The 14,063-nt window shown below is 60.9% G+C and overlaps 1 protein-coding gene across 1 annotated transcript in view; it reads left to right on the forward strand.

Moving 5' to 3' along the window:
* The window catches only part of LOC117645335 (microtubule-associated protein futsch-like), a 51,851-nt gene that overhangs the window by 20,447 nt on the left and 17,341 nt on the right, over positions 1-14,063 (forward strand). Inside the window, exon 8 of the mRNA XM_034385440.1 lies at positions 13,515-13,743. Within this exon, the coding sequence (XP_034241331.1) occupies positions 13,515-13,743 (229 nt within the window). The remainder of the gene's footprint in view (positions 1-13,514; positions 13,744-14,063) is intronic.

A 14,063-nucleotide genomic window follows, 5' to 3' on the forward strand; every position in this document is an offset into this window, starting at 1 on the left:
GCGGAATCGCAATTCCCCCTGTCTCTCTCACCCGCACTGCGGAGGTCCGCGAAGGACACCCCGCCGCCGGTGGAAGGCTCTGGAACGCGCTGACGGAGACCCCCCGAGCACCCCGCCGACTCCGCGTTCGACGCGTACACTGCGCGAGAAAGCGCCCGATGCTTTTGCCCCACAAATCCACGGTGGCAGCTCGTGGCACGGGTGACCGATTGCGGTCGGCCCGGCGTGACCGGCCGTCACGCGTGCGTCTCGAGGTCGTGTCACGCGGAGTGTCACGCGGAGTGTCACGCGGTGCGTCGCGCGTCGCAAGGGCGTCCGCGGCCAATTGTTCTGCTTATCTCAGCGGCACTGGCACGGGAGATGGCTCCGATTGACTGCTCTGCTGCCCGCACAGCATTCTGCTTGTACAGCCTCGCTGTGCGCACCGATTGTGTAGACTCTCTTTTTCATTCACCCCATCTACCTCACCTTTCGCCAGATTTAGCGAAGCGGACTTGCGTGCAAAACGGGTAGAACTGGCCTGCTGATGGTTTTCTAATTCCAGCCCTTTTGTCACAAACGGACGTGCAGACGATTTTTTCCCCGGCCCGCTCCGCTCCACGTACTTTTTGTCCGTCCGCCTCGCCGGCGAAATGACGGCTTAGAGAGCAGTGTACTACAACGCCAGCCGCGCAGCAGCGCCGCCGTGCCGCCGCGTTCGAGGCCGCGCTTGTAATGAGTGCTGGAGCGTCCTGGAACGGCCCTGGAGCCGGGCCTGGAGCCAGCCAAGGACGCTGGCTAAATTATTTTGGCCCTTCGGTGCCGGGTTCGGGTTCAGTGCCTCCGGCCACTGAGAGAGAGAGAGAGAGAGAGAGAGAGAGAGAGAGAGAGAGAGAGAGAGAGAGAGAGAGAGAGAGCGGGGGAATTCGTCATTTGCCGTGACTCTCCCACCCCCTTTTTCAGCTGTTTAGTCTTAGAACTTAATTTTGAAACGTGATAACGCTAGATGGCGGACGCGGAAGGACGCCGTCGAGACGCGATCCAGGGCGGTGCACTGCGTCGACTCCGTGAGCGCGCGCCCCGCGGCGGCTTGGTCCGCCTTTTGTACTGCGATCCGCATTGTGTGCACCCTGAAGGGCCCCCGTGGTCCGTGGGGCCCCCGGACTGTGGGGCCCGCGGCGGGCCGGCCGGGGCCTTCCGGCGTTGCGCGTCGCGGCCGCTACCCTGGCGGGCCTGGTGCCCGCGGCGAGGCCGCCCCCCTCCCCCGTCCCCCGGCCGGATTAGGCGGAGGGATCCGGGGACGGCCCCCGTCGGTCGCCGTCGACGCAGCCACTGGAAGACGTCGTGCTGCGGGTCCCTCTCCTTCTCCTCCTCCGGGTTGCGGGTGGCCGCCCTCCCGCAGTCAAGCGCCCGGAAAAGAATCCGGGAAATGCGCCGCGAAGTACACTGCTAACGCGCGCGCCTTGAGGCCCCCCCTGCAGTGCATCACCGCTCGCGTGCCGGACGCGTCAAGCCGCCGCCTTGTGTGCGGCGCCGGTGAAACCTAACCTCACCGAACCTAACGTGACCCGAGCAGACCTGGTTCGGCGCGTCCCTGCGGCACCCTGCGTCGTCCGAGATGAACCGCCTTGTCTTTCGCACGGGGCTTGGACCGCTTCCGGCATTATTGATGCGCGATCCTTCCGTCTCCCTCGCACCCCGCGAGTGCGAGAGAGACAGGGTCGCTGCTCGCGGAGACGGCAGGGTTATGCCGCAGTTTGGCGTTGCTGCGTTGCAGCGCGAGGAGGTGCTTTTGCCACGCTCGCCACGCTGCACAGTGGGCCAGAAGACCGGTGGAGGCGGACAAAAACTCTAGACGCGTTTTGAACTCCAGAGTCGCTAAATGGTACTCGAACCGAACGTGTGACCCCACCAATGAATTGCTCTCTGTACGAGGAATCCATTGGTGGGGTCACACGTTCGGTTCGAGTCCTGCTCAGCGACTCTGGAGCTCAAAACGCGTCTAGAGTTTTGTCCGCCTCCACCGGTCTTCTGGCCCACTGTGCGCTGCACCGGCGAGATCGTTGTCACTGCGGGCTGCACAGTGGCGCGGCCTGGGAGACTCCAGGGAGACTCCGGGCGACGCCGATTTCACTCGCTCGCTCACAATGGCCAGGGGCGGGGCAAGGCGCAAGGCGCGATGCAGATTTTTCACTTGGCAGTTGTTGGGTCGTAAAGGAGCAAAACGTCCGACGGTGTGTCTGTCTGCCTGTCTGTCCGTCTGTCCTTCCTGCCTACGGTCGCAACTATAAATTTCCGCGGTAATTTCGCAAGTCGTCATCATGATGTTTCAGTTCGGATGACTGACATTCTCACGCCCCTCCCCCCCCCCCTCTTTTTCCCCTTCCCCTCCTCCGCTGCGCCTGCGCCTTCTCGCGAAAGCTACCCGTGCAGATTTCTTCTCATCCCGCAGTTGCAGCGCCACACGAAAGAAAATGATTTCAGCAGCGGCAGCCCTGTTGTTTCCGTTTTAATGTTAGCGTTTATTAGACACTTGTCCTTTCGTTTTCACTTTTCCGCCGTAACGAGCGAGATATCTTCGTCGGCCACGCGTCGTCACTCTGTAAAATGGACTGTATTCCTGCGTGCGCACGCGGTCGAGAAAACATTAACATTTTTTTTACTGTTTTGGTCGCTCTGTGTTCGATCGGCACCTGTCTGGAATCTGTCTCTCTCTAGCTCGCGTGTCGGCTGCTTGCGTCGGCTCAGGTGCACTTTGTCGGTGTCGCCGTTCGTAATTGTCTTGCATTCCCAGCGGGCGCGGCGGCCGAGGCAGCGACATGAAAGTGAGACGAGATGAACGCGGCGCGGCACGGGCACACTGTAGGCAGCCACGCTGCAGCCACACTGCAAGGCGGCTCCAGGGAATGGCGAACAGCACACTGATTCCGAGAGTCGCGTCGCTCTGTCTCTCTCGCACTCGTGGGGCGTCCCCCATAGGTGCGAGAGAGACAGAGCGACGCGACTCTGCAGAGGAATGCGACTCCGGGAGAGGGGGGGAGGGGGGCGTCGACGGGCAGGTGTAGTGCAGTGTAGTGGCGCGCTGGGAAAGGGGCGGAATGGATGCAAGTACTCGGGGCACCCGATTCGGCGCGCCGCGGCGGCGGCCGGCTGTAAAAATGCCACAGGATATGTCGCAAGTGGGAATAAAATATCACTCGCTCGTGTGTTGTTCGCACGTGTTGACAATGTGTGCAAACCTGGCTGCTTTTTGTTGTTGTTGTTGTTGTTATTGTTGTTTTCGCTGTTGGTTTTTTCATGTTGCGGACGAACGCATGGCACGGCGGTGCGGCAGTTTGTTTTTATCGCCGGTTTGCATGTTTCATCGGAGATACTCCCTCCCTCCCCCCCTCCCTTTTTCCGGTCGCGATCGCACGGCGTATGAAAAATTCACCGCGTTTCATTGCTTCCCGATATGAAAAATTGATGGTCCGCGCGTGTGTGCGAGCCTGGGTCAAGGGAAGTCGCACGTCGTGTGTTTGTGTGTGTGTGTGTGTGAGAGAGAGAGAGGGGGGGGGGAGGGTGCGCGACGGAGACGGAAAAGGACGACCAAAATGGTTAAACGGTTCACTTTGCTGGCTGCGACCGCAAGCACGGCGTGGCGTGGCGCTGCGGGACGCGCTCCAGTAAGCAGGGCACGGGGGCCTGGGCTCGCCGCACCACTGTAGAGGGCCTGCTGCAGCTCGGGGCCGCCGCCGTGGAGGTGTTCGCCGAGGTGTTCGTCTCTCGTTACGAGGTGTGGCTATGCTGGGCCCGCCCGGCCGCCCCCGACAAAGCCCTCTCCCGCCCCGCCCCGCCCCGCCCCGCCCCGCCCCGCCCCGCCCCGCCCCGCCCCGCCCCCGCGGCGCTGGATTTGCGAGCATTCCCTCCTGACGCGGCGCGCTGCGGCGCGCTGCGGAGCCCTGCTGGAGAAGTCTGGAGAAATGCGGTCGCTGCTCTTGTTCCAGCCGCGCCAGCGCCCCGCCGCGTCTGTCTAGCGGCGCGCGGCCCCGAACTTTGCGGTGTGAAGAGTTCCAGCGGCGCGGCCTGCACTTTCTGGAGCGGGAACCAGGCAACGGCGTCGTGGCTGCCGAGGCCTGCCGTGGCTGCCGAGGCCTGCCCAGGCTCGCAAAACTCTGTCGAAGCGCGCCAGGCAGGGAAAGGCAAAGTGAAGTCAAGGCAGGGAGTGGGCGTCGGGGCTGTGCCGGCGAGGCTGTGCCGGCGAGGCTGTGCCTGGGCCTTGATTACGAGTTATACGCCACTTTGGAGGCGACAAACCAACAACGCCCTGTAAGTCACACACACACACGTGCGTTTCCCCGGTTCGCTGGAAGTGCTGCGGTCTGGTCTCCTTGGCGGTGGCCAAGTGTAAGCGGGGCACGGCCACCGCCACGGCCAGTCCCCTCCCCCCGCGGCCCCCGCGGCCCCCGGCGAGGCGATGACTCACACCGCGGGCGCAACGCTCTCGGCGGGGAGGGGGGCACGCGGGGTGGCGTGCGAGGCGGCGCGGCCGCCGCCGTCGCCAGGTCGCCGTCGTCATCGGCGTCGTCATCGCCGTCCGCGCCGCCTCGCACGCAGCCCGCTGATGGGCGCACGGCTGCGCGCGGCCTGAAGCCTGAAGCCTGCGCAGGGCACTGGAAGGTCACCCCCAGGCTCCAGGCCTTTGCTCCAGCGCCTCCAGCAAGCCTCCAGCGGGCCGCCATTTCGCGGGCGAACTACTCGCAAGAAATGGGCGGCGCTTCGCCTTGGCGCCGCTGGAGGCTTTGACGGTGTGCATTGCGGCATGGAGGCTGGGGCGCTGGAGGCGCTGGAGGCCAACGCGGCGAAAGGGCCGGCCTAGCCGGGGCCTGGCTGCCATCATGGCTGCCATTGTGGAGCCGAGGCCGGGCCTGGAATGCCGCCAGGAAGGCTCGGCGTGCAGACCCCGCGGTCTCCCCTCGGTCGTGCCGGTCATCTGGCCGAGCCCATGAAGGGCGATACAGTGCCCGTTTGACGACCGTGAGGGCACCCTAGCTTCGCCTCGGCTCTGCCGGGCTGTGCCGGGCTCTGCCTTGACGGGCGCGACGCTGCAGGGCGCAGGATTTACGCGTCCGCTCGTCCGCCGCGGGGAGGCTGCTGCGCTGGTGCACTGCGAGGGACGTGGCGACGCGACGCCGCGACGCTCTGGACGCGCTGCACCGACTTCCGGCTGTAAAGCGGCGGCGAGCGGGGAAAGCGTGCACGGCCTGGCAGTGTGGGTGGCCGGCCTTGGCTGCCTTGGCGTATCGGCGCGTCCAATTGCAATCCGCGATCGCGAATCGACTCGCGAATCGAGAAGCGTGAGGAAGTCGGTGTCTCGATACGAATGTCGGTCGCCGGGGCAAGGAGGCAGTGGTGCGCCGCCGCGGCACGGCGCGGTGTCGGTGCATACACGCGGCGGCAAACACACTGCCCGGTGTGTGGGCTGGAGAGAGAGAGAGAGGGAGAGAGAGAGAGAGAGAGAGAGAGAGAGAGAGAGAGAGAGAGAGAGAGAGAGAGAGAGAGAGAGAGAGAGAGAGAGAGAGAGAGAGGCTCGACTGCTTGAATGGAGCGCGGCGTGACGACGCGTGCGTCCGCTCGACTCCGGTGAAAAAGGAACGAGAATTCGTATCGGAAAACAAAGAAAAACTTCCTCAACATAATTTTATTTATTTATTTATTTTTATTTAGAACATTTTTAGAATGTTTGAGCCTCGCCACGTGACTCACGGACTCGCGAGCCCGGAGTGGGCACACTGTGAAACCAAACGTGGACAAGTCCACACTTCCTGGTGTGGAAGTTTCAAGTGTGGAGGCTGCAAACTCTGCACTTCCAAGTGTGGAGACTGAAAATTCCACGCACCTCTGCATTTCAAATGTGGAGTTGTCCACGTTTGGTTTTGCAGTGCAGTGCAGGCGGCGAGGACGGGCGGCGGAAAGCGCGGAGGGACGACACGAAAGTAGGAATACTATGGTGATTATGCGTCGGTTTGGGGGTTCGTGCGTGGACGTGCGTGCCGCCGCCACCGCGCACGCCGCGCGCGCCTGGCCCGCAGGGCAAGGGGGGTTAGGCATGCGTGCATTCGGGAGCGCCACTTGCTTACACAACTTTTACTCTGTGGTGTGTTTGTTTGTGTGTGTGTGTGTGTTTGTATATTCTCCGGAAGTACCCGGAAGTAGGGCTCCGGGTGGCAGGTACTATGTTTGGGAGGATGTCTCGTGTGTGTGTGTGTGTGTGTGTGTGTGTGTGTGTGTGTGTGTGTGTAAACACAGAGAATCAGCTGCACTGTCCTAATCTATCGATCTCACTGCAGGAAATTAGGCGATCCGTCGGATGACCCCTCCCCCTCCCCTTTCTCTAGTTTGCTTCACACAAACACACACACAAACGCACGTATGCGGCGAGGAGGAACTGCGGTGTATTTGTGCTCGATGATTGCAGCGACCGGCGGCGTGCGCACACACACACACAGTTAGAGGAAAAGTGACCGGGGAGAGTAAATGCGACTGACTGTGCGTGCGAGCTGTTGCTGGCCGATGGCTGCGTTGTATGGGACACTGCGTCGCACTGCGTCGCACCGCGTAACACGGGGAAGTGTGGGCGGCGTGTTGTGACGCGCGGCGTGACGCGGGCGTGACGCGGGCGTGACGAGGCGGAAGGCTGGCCCACTTGCGCTAGCGGCGGCGCGGTGGGTGCACCTGCAAAGCCGCCAGCCCGCCACACAGTGGGCCAGAAGACCGACGCGGTTTTAACTCCAGAGTCGCTAAACAGGCCTCGAACCGAGCGTGTGACCCCACCAATGGATTCCTCATTCGGAGAGCAAACCGTTGGTGGGGTCACACGTTCGGTTCGAGTCCCATTTAGCGACTCTGGAGCTCAAAACGCGTCTAGAGTTTTGGCCGCCTCCTGTGCGTTCACTCTTCCCTCCGCCGCGGTGGGTGGGAGTCGAGGCCTTTCGTCGCACCGGAGGACCGGAGGACTGGAGGAGGGAAGGTGTTGGTTTGGCGCGTTGCGGTGGGAACGGGCGCGAGGCGGCGCGAGGTGGATGTGTGTGTGTGTGCGTGTGTGTGTGCGCGCGGGTGAGTCATCGCGGCTGGACGCGGTCGGTCGCGTTGCCACAGCTGTAGCGGGTGACCCCCACCGTCGAGCCGGCTAGCGCGCTCGTCTCATCGCGGAGGGGAGGGGGGGGAGGGCGTTTGGAGCCTGGAAGGGCAAAATTTACGCCCCCACGTCAATGTCTATACCCGCGATGGGGCTGCCGGCCCGCCCCCTCTGCCTGTCTCTGTCTCTCTCGCTCCGTGTGAGCTCCCTAAGTCCTCCAAAGAGTGTCGGTCGGACTGACCCATAAAGTGGAGGTCTTATTTCGACGGCCAGACGCTTCTTTGGATCGCAATGCCTTTCCAGCGGCCGGTCGGTCCGTCGGACGGACGGAGAGGCAGCTTTCTACGCGTCAGACTCAGTCCGGCGTGACTTACATCTAGCCGGCCCTACGCGGCGGCCTCTCTCTCCCTCTCTCTCGCACTCTTGGCGGCGTCCGAGTGTGTGAGAGAGACGGAGATAGGCCCTTCCGTCCGGCGGCGTGGCGGCGTAGCCTGGCGGTAGCCCACAAGCAGTGTGCCGCGCTTTGTGATGGGTCGGACGCCTTTGAGGTGTCTGTGTGTGTGTGTACGTGTGTGTGTGTGTGTGCTCTTCGTATTGAGACGCGGCGGCCGCTACTATGCAACAACTTCGGTGCGAGACTTTCTCGAAAAATGGACCACTGCCTCTGCGGCGGCCGCCAGCCGTCAGAGCGGCCTGCAGCAAGCCAAGCAAGCCGAGCAAGCCGACGGGCTGCAGAGCGGCCCATCACCGGGACTTTCTCGCGTGCCTTCTCGCCTTGGCCGGCAAGGCTCTCCTCTCGCGGTCTCGATATTCGTCCCTCTCGGCGGCCCCGCCTGCCTGGCGTCACTGCATTGTTAAGCTAGTATACCATGCCGACGGTGGGACGCAGCTGCAGGCCAGCTGTAGACACTGTGAGAGTGTGTTTACGTCTTAGTGTCCGAACCTCGCACGGTACGGTACACTCCGATCAAAACGCTGCTTGATGACCCACTCGTGGCAAAATGAAGTGATTCCCGGAACGCACCCCTACAGCACGAATGAGAGAGAGAGAGAGAGAGAGAGAGAGAGAGAGAGAGAGAGAGAGAGAGAGAGAGAGAGAAGGACGAAACGACCGAGTGACTCACTCGGTCACTCGGGCTGATTCGCTGCCGGGGAATTCCGGCAGTGCCGCCAACTTGCCGAAGTGCTTCCGGAAACAGATTGGCCACCCATTTCTGAAATTGACGCCGGTGCCTCTGCCGTCACACCGCGACCAATCGCCTTTCGTCGCCCAATTTCGGTTTTTGTGTCCGAAATGTAAAAATTTGAAAATATGCGCGCCGTTTATTTTTTTATGGGGCTTATTTCCCGCGCCGCTGGTACTGTTGTTGTTGTTGTTTGTTGCAGCACTACGCTGTAACAAGCTGATTCATGACCGGGCGAAGGCCAAACCAATTTCGAAAGGCGCGTTAAAAAAAAAAGCACAAGTGATTGTCTTGTGTACTCTCGCCTCGGCACTCGCCGCGCAGACAAATGAAGGGCAATACTGCGGTGTGCGTGCTGTACAGAGTGTTGTGCTTTCGGAACGCTCCGGAATGTACTCGACGCAGTCCGGTGGACGTGGCCAAAACTCTAGACGCGTTTTGAGCTCCAGAGTCGCTAAAGGGGACTCGAACCGCACGTGTGACCCCACCAATGGATTGCTCTCCGAACGAGGAATCGATTGGTGGGGTCACACGTTTGGTTCGAGTCCTGTTTAGCGACTCTGCTGCTGGAAACGCGTAGAGTTTTGGCCGCCTCCACCGGTCATCTGGCCCACTGTGCGACGCGAGCGTGGACACTGTGGTTTGTGGAGCACGCTCGCCACGCTCTCGTTGCGATGTCCGCCACGCTCCGCCACGCCGCACTCGTTATGCCCATTTTTTTATCGTGGCGCATCGTTTTCTGCCGCCATTTTTCTCCTCCTTCCCTCTTCCTCTCCCTTCCTCTTACCCCCGGGTGCGCGCGGAGTATCGCCAGCCTTTTCCCCCGCTGGCTGGGCGTGTTGGAGCTGAAATGATGGGCCTGGCGTAGCCTGGGCGTAGCCTGGCGGTGGAGGCGCGGGGTTGGCCGGATCGGCGATACTCCGCGTCGACGGGCAGGTCGGCGGCAGGACGACAGGGCCTGGCGCGTGGGGTAGCGACGCCCCGCCACCTGATGAACGCAAAGCAATTACCAGTGGCGTTGAACCGGGCCGGGTGGACTGGGTGTGTCCAGGGCTCGGTGCAGGACCCGGTCCAGGACGGCGGCCGGCTTGGAGGCGGTGGGCGTGCGGCGCCGCGACACGTCGAGGCACGCCGCGACGCCGTGGCCAGGACGACATAAAGTGCACGCGGCCGAACGAGTTTCCGTCTCTCTCGCACCCCTGGCGCGTCCCGTGGGGAGTGCGAGAGCGAAAGAGAGCGACGAAGCGACTGGTTTTCGGGATCGAATTGCTGACCGTCCCCGCGGCAAAACCAATTGCAAGAGACTCGAGAAGGCACTCGATAATTGGTCGTCTGGAGCACACTGGCAAATAGGAGTCCAACTCTGCCACGTGCCCGCGCTGTCATCCTAGACGACCACCAGGGGGCGCTGCCAGTCACCGCACAGTGGGCCAGAGGTCGGAGGAGGCGGACAAAACTCTAGACGCGTTTTGAGCTCCAGAGTCTCTAAATGGGACTCGAACCGAACGTGTGATAATGGATTGCTCTCCGAACGAGGAATCCATTGGTGGGGTCACACGTTCGTTTCGAGGCCTGTTTAGCGACTCTGGAGCTCAAAACGCGTCCAGAGTTTTGTCCGCCTCCACCGGTCTTCTGGCCCACTATGCGCCGGGCTCTTTACCTTGACAAGGACGCGTTCGTCTGGCCGCCTCGGACGCAGCCCGGAGGGGCGTAACTCTGAGGTGAGCGATGAGGGGTTACGCGGTTGTGACGCTGACGCCCGCCCCGCGCCCCGCCCGCCCCGCCCTGACCAGACGGGCCCACGCGTTCGCCCCGCCCCGCCTCCGCGCCCGGAGGTCGACTTACGTACTTCTCCCTCCTTCCCGACCCGACCCGACTCGTTCTTGTCGGTGGAACGGTTTTCCGTCCTCTGCGCCTCGTTTTCGTGTTTCGTGTGCGCTTACCAAATCCCGAGGCCCGGCACTGTAATCATGTGACGGCTGCTTGCACTTGTTTTGGATGCAGTACAATTCCGTGGGCGTCTGTCAAGTCTGTCCGTCCGTCTCGCTGCGTGACAGTGACGTGTCCGCGTCACTTGGTTTCATTCGCCAACGAGGCGGGCAGGACGGTGACATTCTTCAGCGACTGGACGCCAAAAATTGCGCCGAACTGTTGAACGTTTGCAATGGAGCTATCCTGCGAGTGGGGCGGTGGTGGGTAAAATCCTGGAGGCCGTAATGGGCGATAAGCCGATGGAACGCTCGGGCGCCGCCTCTAGTATGGTTTATTTTCCTTTTTCTAAAAATAATGCCGGCCGAGTGTCGCTTTAACCACTTTGAGGCGCCTTTCGGGGCGTGATATATTTGGAGCTTAGGGATGGCGGCAGGGCATGCTGCAGCAGCGTCGGCGGCGCACAGTGGGCCAGAAGACCGGCGGAGGCGGCTAAAATTCTAGACGCATTTTGAACTCCAGAGTCGCTAAATGGGACTCGAACCGAACGTGTGATCCCACCAATGGATTGCTCTACGAACGAGGAATCCATTGGTGGGGTCACACGTTCGATTCGAGTCCCATTCAGCGACACGGTAGCTCCGAACGCGTCTAAAGTTTTGGCCGCCTTCACCGGTCTTCTGGCCCACTGTGCGTCGTCGCCGTGGCCGTCCGGAGCGGCCCGGCGGCCCACGCACAGAAATTAGAAGGAGATTGAATCGACGTCGATAAATAACGGCCATCCGATGCAATGTTTCGACACGCCGCTCAGGGATATTTTATTATTGCGGCCGGGCGGCGGCTTGGCCGTGCTGGAGTCCAGGAGTCCTGGAGGCATTTGGTCGCGAGCCGGCAGCTCCTGTATTCCCGCGTGGACAAAAGGACTGGAAAAATGAAAGTGGAGGAAATTTTACAGTGGGCGGCACGCTAAAATAACAGTACTAGGGGCGTGTTCGACTAAAATAAAAAGGTATATTTTTCGAAAAATAAAATTAATTTTATTCCGTTATTGTGTTGGCTGTTTTGCGCAGCGCGAGGCGCGGAGCCCCCAGTCGAAGCAATTAGCCCTCGGCAGGTGGTTGCCGCCGTTGGCGCCGCCTCGCGGATTACACCGCTTTTCCAACTTTGGGAGCCCCGCCACTGGAACAGGGTGGCCACCGACCGGGAAAACCGGGAAAACCGGGAAAAACCCGGGAAAATAAAATCTCCTGGAAAAACCGGGAAAAAACCGGGAATTTCGTATTGAATCCGGGAAAAAGGCGAAAAAGCCCTGCGCTGCCTGTAGGTCAATTTCTTCTGAAGGTTCAAACGTAGTCGTCGGTGCCGCAGCAAGGGGTACCCAACTCAAGATAATCATTGCACGTCTAGTTGGTAATCAGTGAAACAATCAACATCATCCAATGAAATGACAATCATACTTTCGGGGATTCAATCACTTTTTGACCATTTTTGCGAGACCACTGCTCCCAAACTATCAGCGGTCAAAGCCTTCCCGAGGCGCTGCCGCGCCCTGAAAAAGCGCCTTTGAACCACTAAAATAACCTAGAAAAGCCTTAATTTTGACCGGGAAAAAACCGGGAATTTCATTTTTGGAATTGAGTGGCCACCCTGTGGAAGTGAGGCGGAATGCCGCGTGCAAATATGCAGTGCAGTGGAAGGCCTGGCGTGGCCTGGCGGGGCCTGCCTGGCGGGGCACAGTGGGGCAACTCGGGGCATAAATCTTGGCCGGCCTGCAAGCGGGGCGGCGAGGCTCGCCCGGCTCGCCTGGGATGGCGTCTAGAGTGGGATGTGGTTAGGACGACGGGCTCGGACGGGCTCAGGTGCAGCAATGCGTTGGTGCAGCCAGCCTGGCTGCCAGCGTGGCTGCCAGCCCCGCCAGACCGGCCCGCCTTCCTTGGGGTTCTCACGCACCGGCCGGCTCTGCTGGAACTCTATGCATAACCCCAACGTTGCGCAGGCTGCACCGTGTGTGTGTGTGTGTGTGTGTGTGTGTGTGTGTGTGTGTGTGTGTGTGTTTGTGTGTTTGTGTGCGCCGTTTTGTTTGTTCCAAAGGAGCTCCAAGTAGTTGGAGACTGGGCGAGTCTTTTGCATTTGCGCGGCCTCCTTGCGGCGTGTAGTCCACGCGGTCCTGCGCCGTCGCCTCCCTCCACGCTCGCGGGGGTCTTGGGGCGCGGGGCGGCGCGGGGCGCGTGCTGGAGAAGATGTTGTACAGAATGTAGCTCGTAAAACAAGCCGGCGGCACCCTCTCCCTCCCTCCCCTGCCTCCCTCCCTCTGCCTCCCTCCCTCTCCCTCCGCGCCACCCGGCCCAGCCACCCGCGAGCGCGCTGCAAGTCGGGGGGATGGGAACGTGCCACAAATCAGGGCTAGGGGTGGTGTTATTATAGACCAGTACTGCGTGTGTGCGAGAGAGAGAGAGAGAGAGAGAGAGAGAGAGAGAGAGAGAGAGAGAGAGAGAGAGAGAGAGCACGCCCCCAAATTAATTTCATATTGCTTGTTGTCGTGTGCGACCGCCTCGTGTATCGCGGGGCGTCGCGGGGTCGGGAGGGAGCGTCGGGGTGATGAAGGGATCATGGCAAGGAGAGGGAGCGAGACGGAGATAGAGGCGCGGTGGTCTGCCTGCCTAGCGTAGGGGTCGATCCTAATTGACACATCCTGAGGAAAGGCTATGGCGCGTTGGCCGGTGAGTGCCCGTCCTTCCGTCTGTCCGTCGCGGCGATATCGGCTGGCGCCGCGTCGCTCGCACGCGTGCTGGGGCGTGGTGACACGGTCATGTTGGCCTAGGCCAGGCTAGCTGTGTGTGTTTTGCCGCCTCGCCACGCGGCGATACGTGAACGCGTGCCAAACGACCGGCGCCGCGCCTACGTCATTCGTTCGTTCATTCATTCATTCATTCATTCATTCATTCATTCATTCATTCATTCATTCATTCATTCATTCATTCATTCATTCATTCATTCATTCATTCATTCACTCATTCGTCGATCGATCAATTGTTCTTTCATTTATTCATTTGGCATTCTCCCGCTCATGCATCCTCTGTTTTCACACGACCGCCTGTCTCTCTGTCTGTCTGTCTGACTGTTCTTTTCGATTATGCCGCACATTGTGAGACTATCTCAACGTGGCACGCACCCATGTCATTTTTTTTTCTTGCGCAGATTTATGTAAGGTGCAGCGACTCTGGTTTTTAATCGCGCACTTTGTTGTTGTTGTTGTCGTCGTCGTTAATTGGGTTCTAATGACGTCGGCGTGCTGTTTGTTGCAGGAGACGTGGGCGGCCTCTCGCAGAGCCTGGTGAACCTCGCGCGCGTCGCCGGCTCGCAGGACAACATCTCGGTGCTGGTGGTGGTGCTGCGGCCGGTGGGGCTCATCGCCCCTGGTTCTGGTGCTGAGGTTCCCGACAAGGAGCCGGAAGTGGTGGCGGCGTACGGCCGCAGCATGGACATCCTGGACGCCGTGGACAACGCCAGCAACCCCTTCCTGCCCTCCAACGGGTGAGTAGAGGCTAGAGTCAGAGGCGTTGCCCGCATGTTTTTTCGCGCTGTGCTGCGCTGTGCGCCCGTGGCCCAGTCATGTGGGGTTCGCAGGGCCCCCAGGCCGGGTGTACTTTTCGCCAACTGTGTCGAGTTACCCGGTTACCCCAACAACACTGGCCGGCCTGGCCGGCAGGCCATAAGCAACAACACGGACGGCTTCGACAGGTGTGCGGCCGTGCGTCGCCCTGCGACCGCCTGCGACCCAGTGCGGCAGCGCGCCGGTGCGCTCGTGTGACAGGGAAACCCTGTCCACGTCCACGGCACTGCAGGCACTGCAG

This window comes from Thrips palmi, unplaced genomic scaffold (assembly GCF_012932325.1).
Source record: "Thrips palmi isolate BJ-2018 unplaced genomic scaffold, TpBJ-2018v1 HiC_scaffold_18, whole genome shotgun sequence".
Taxonomy (NCBI): domain Eukaryota; kingdom Metazoa; phylum Arthropoda; class Insecta; order Thysanoptera; family Thripidae; genus Thrips; species Thrips palmi.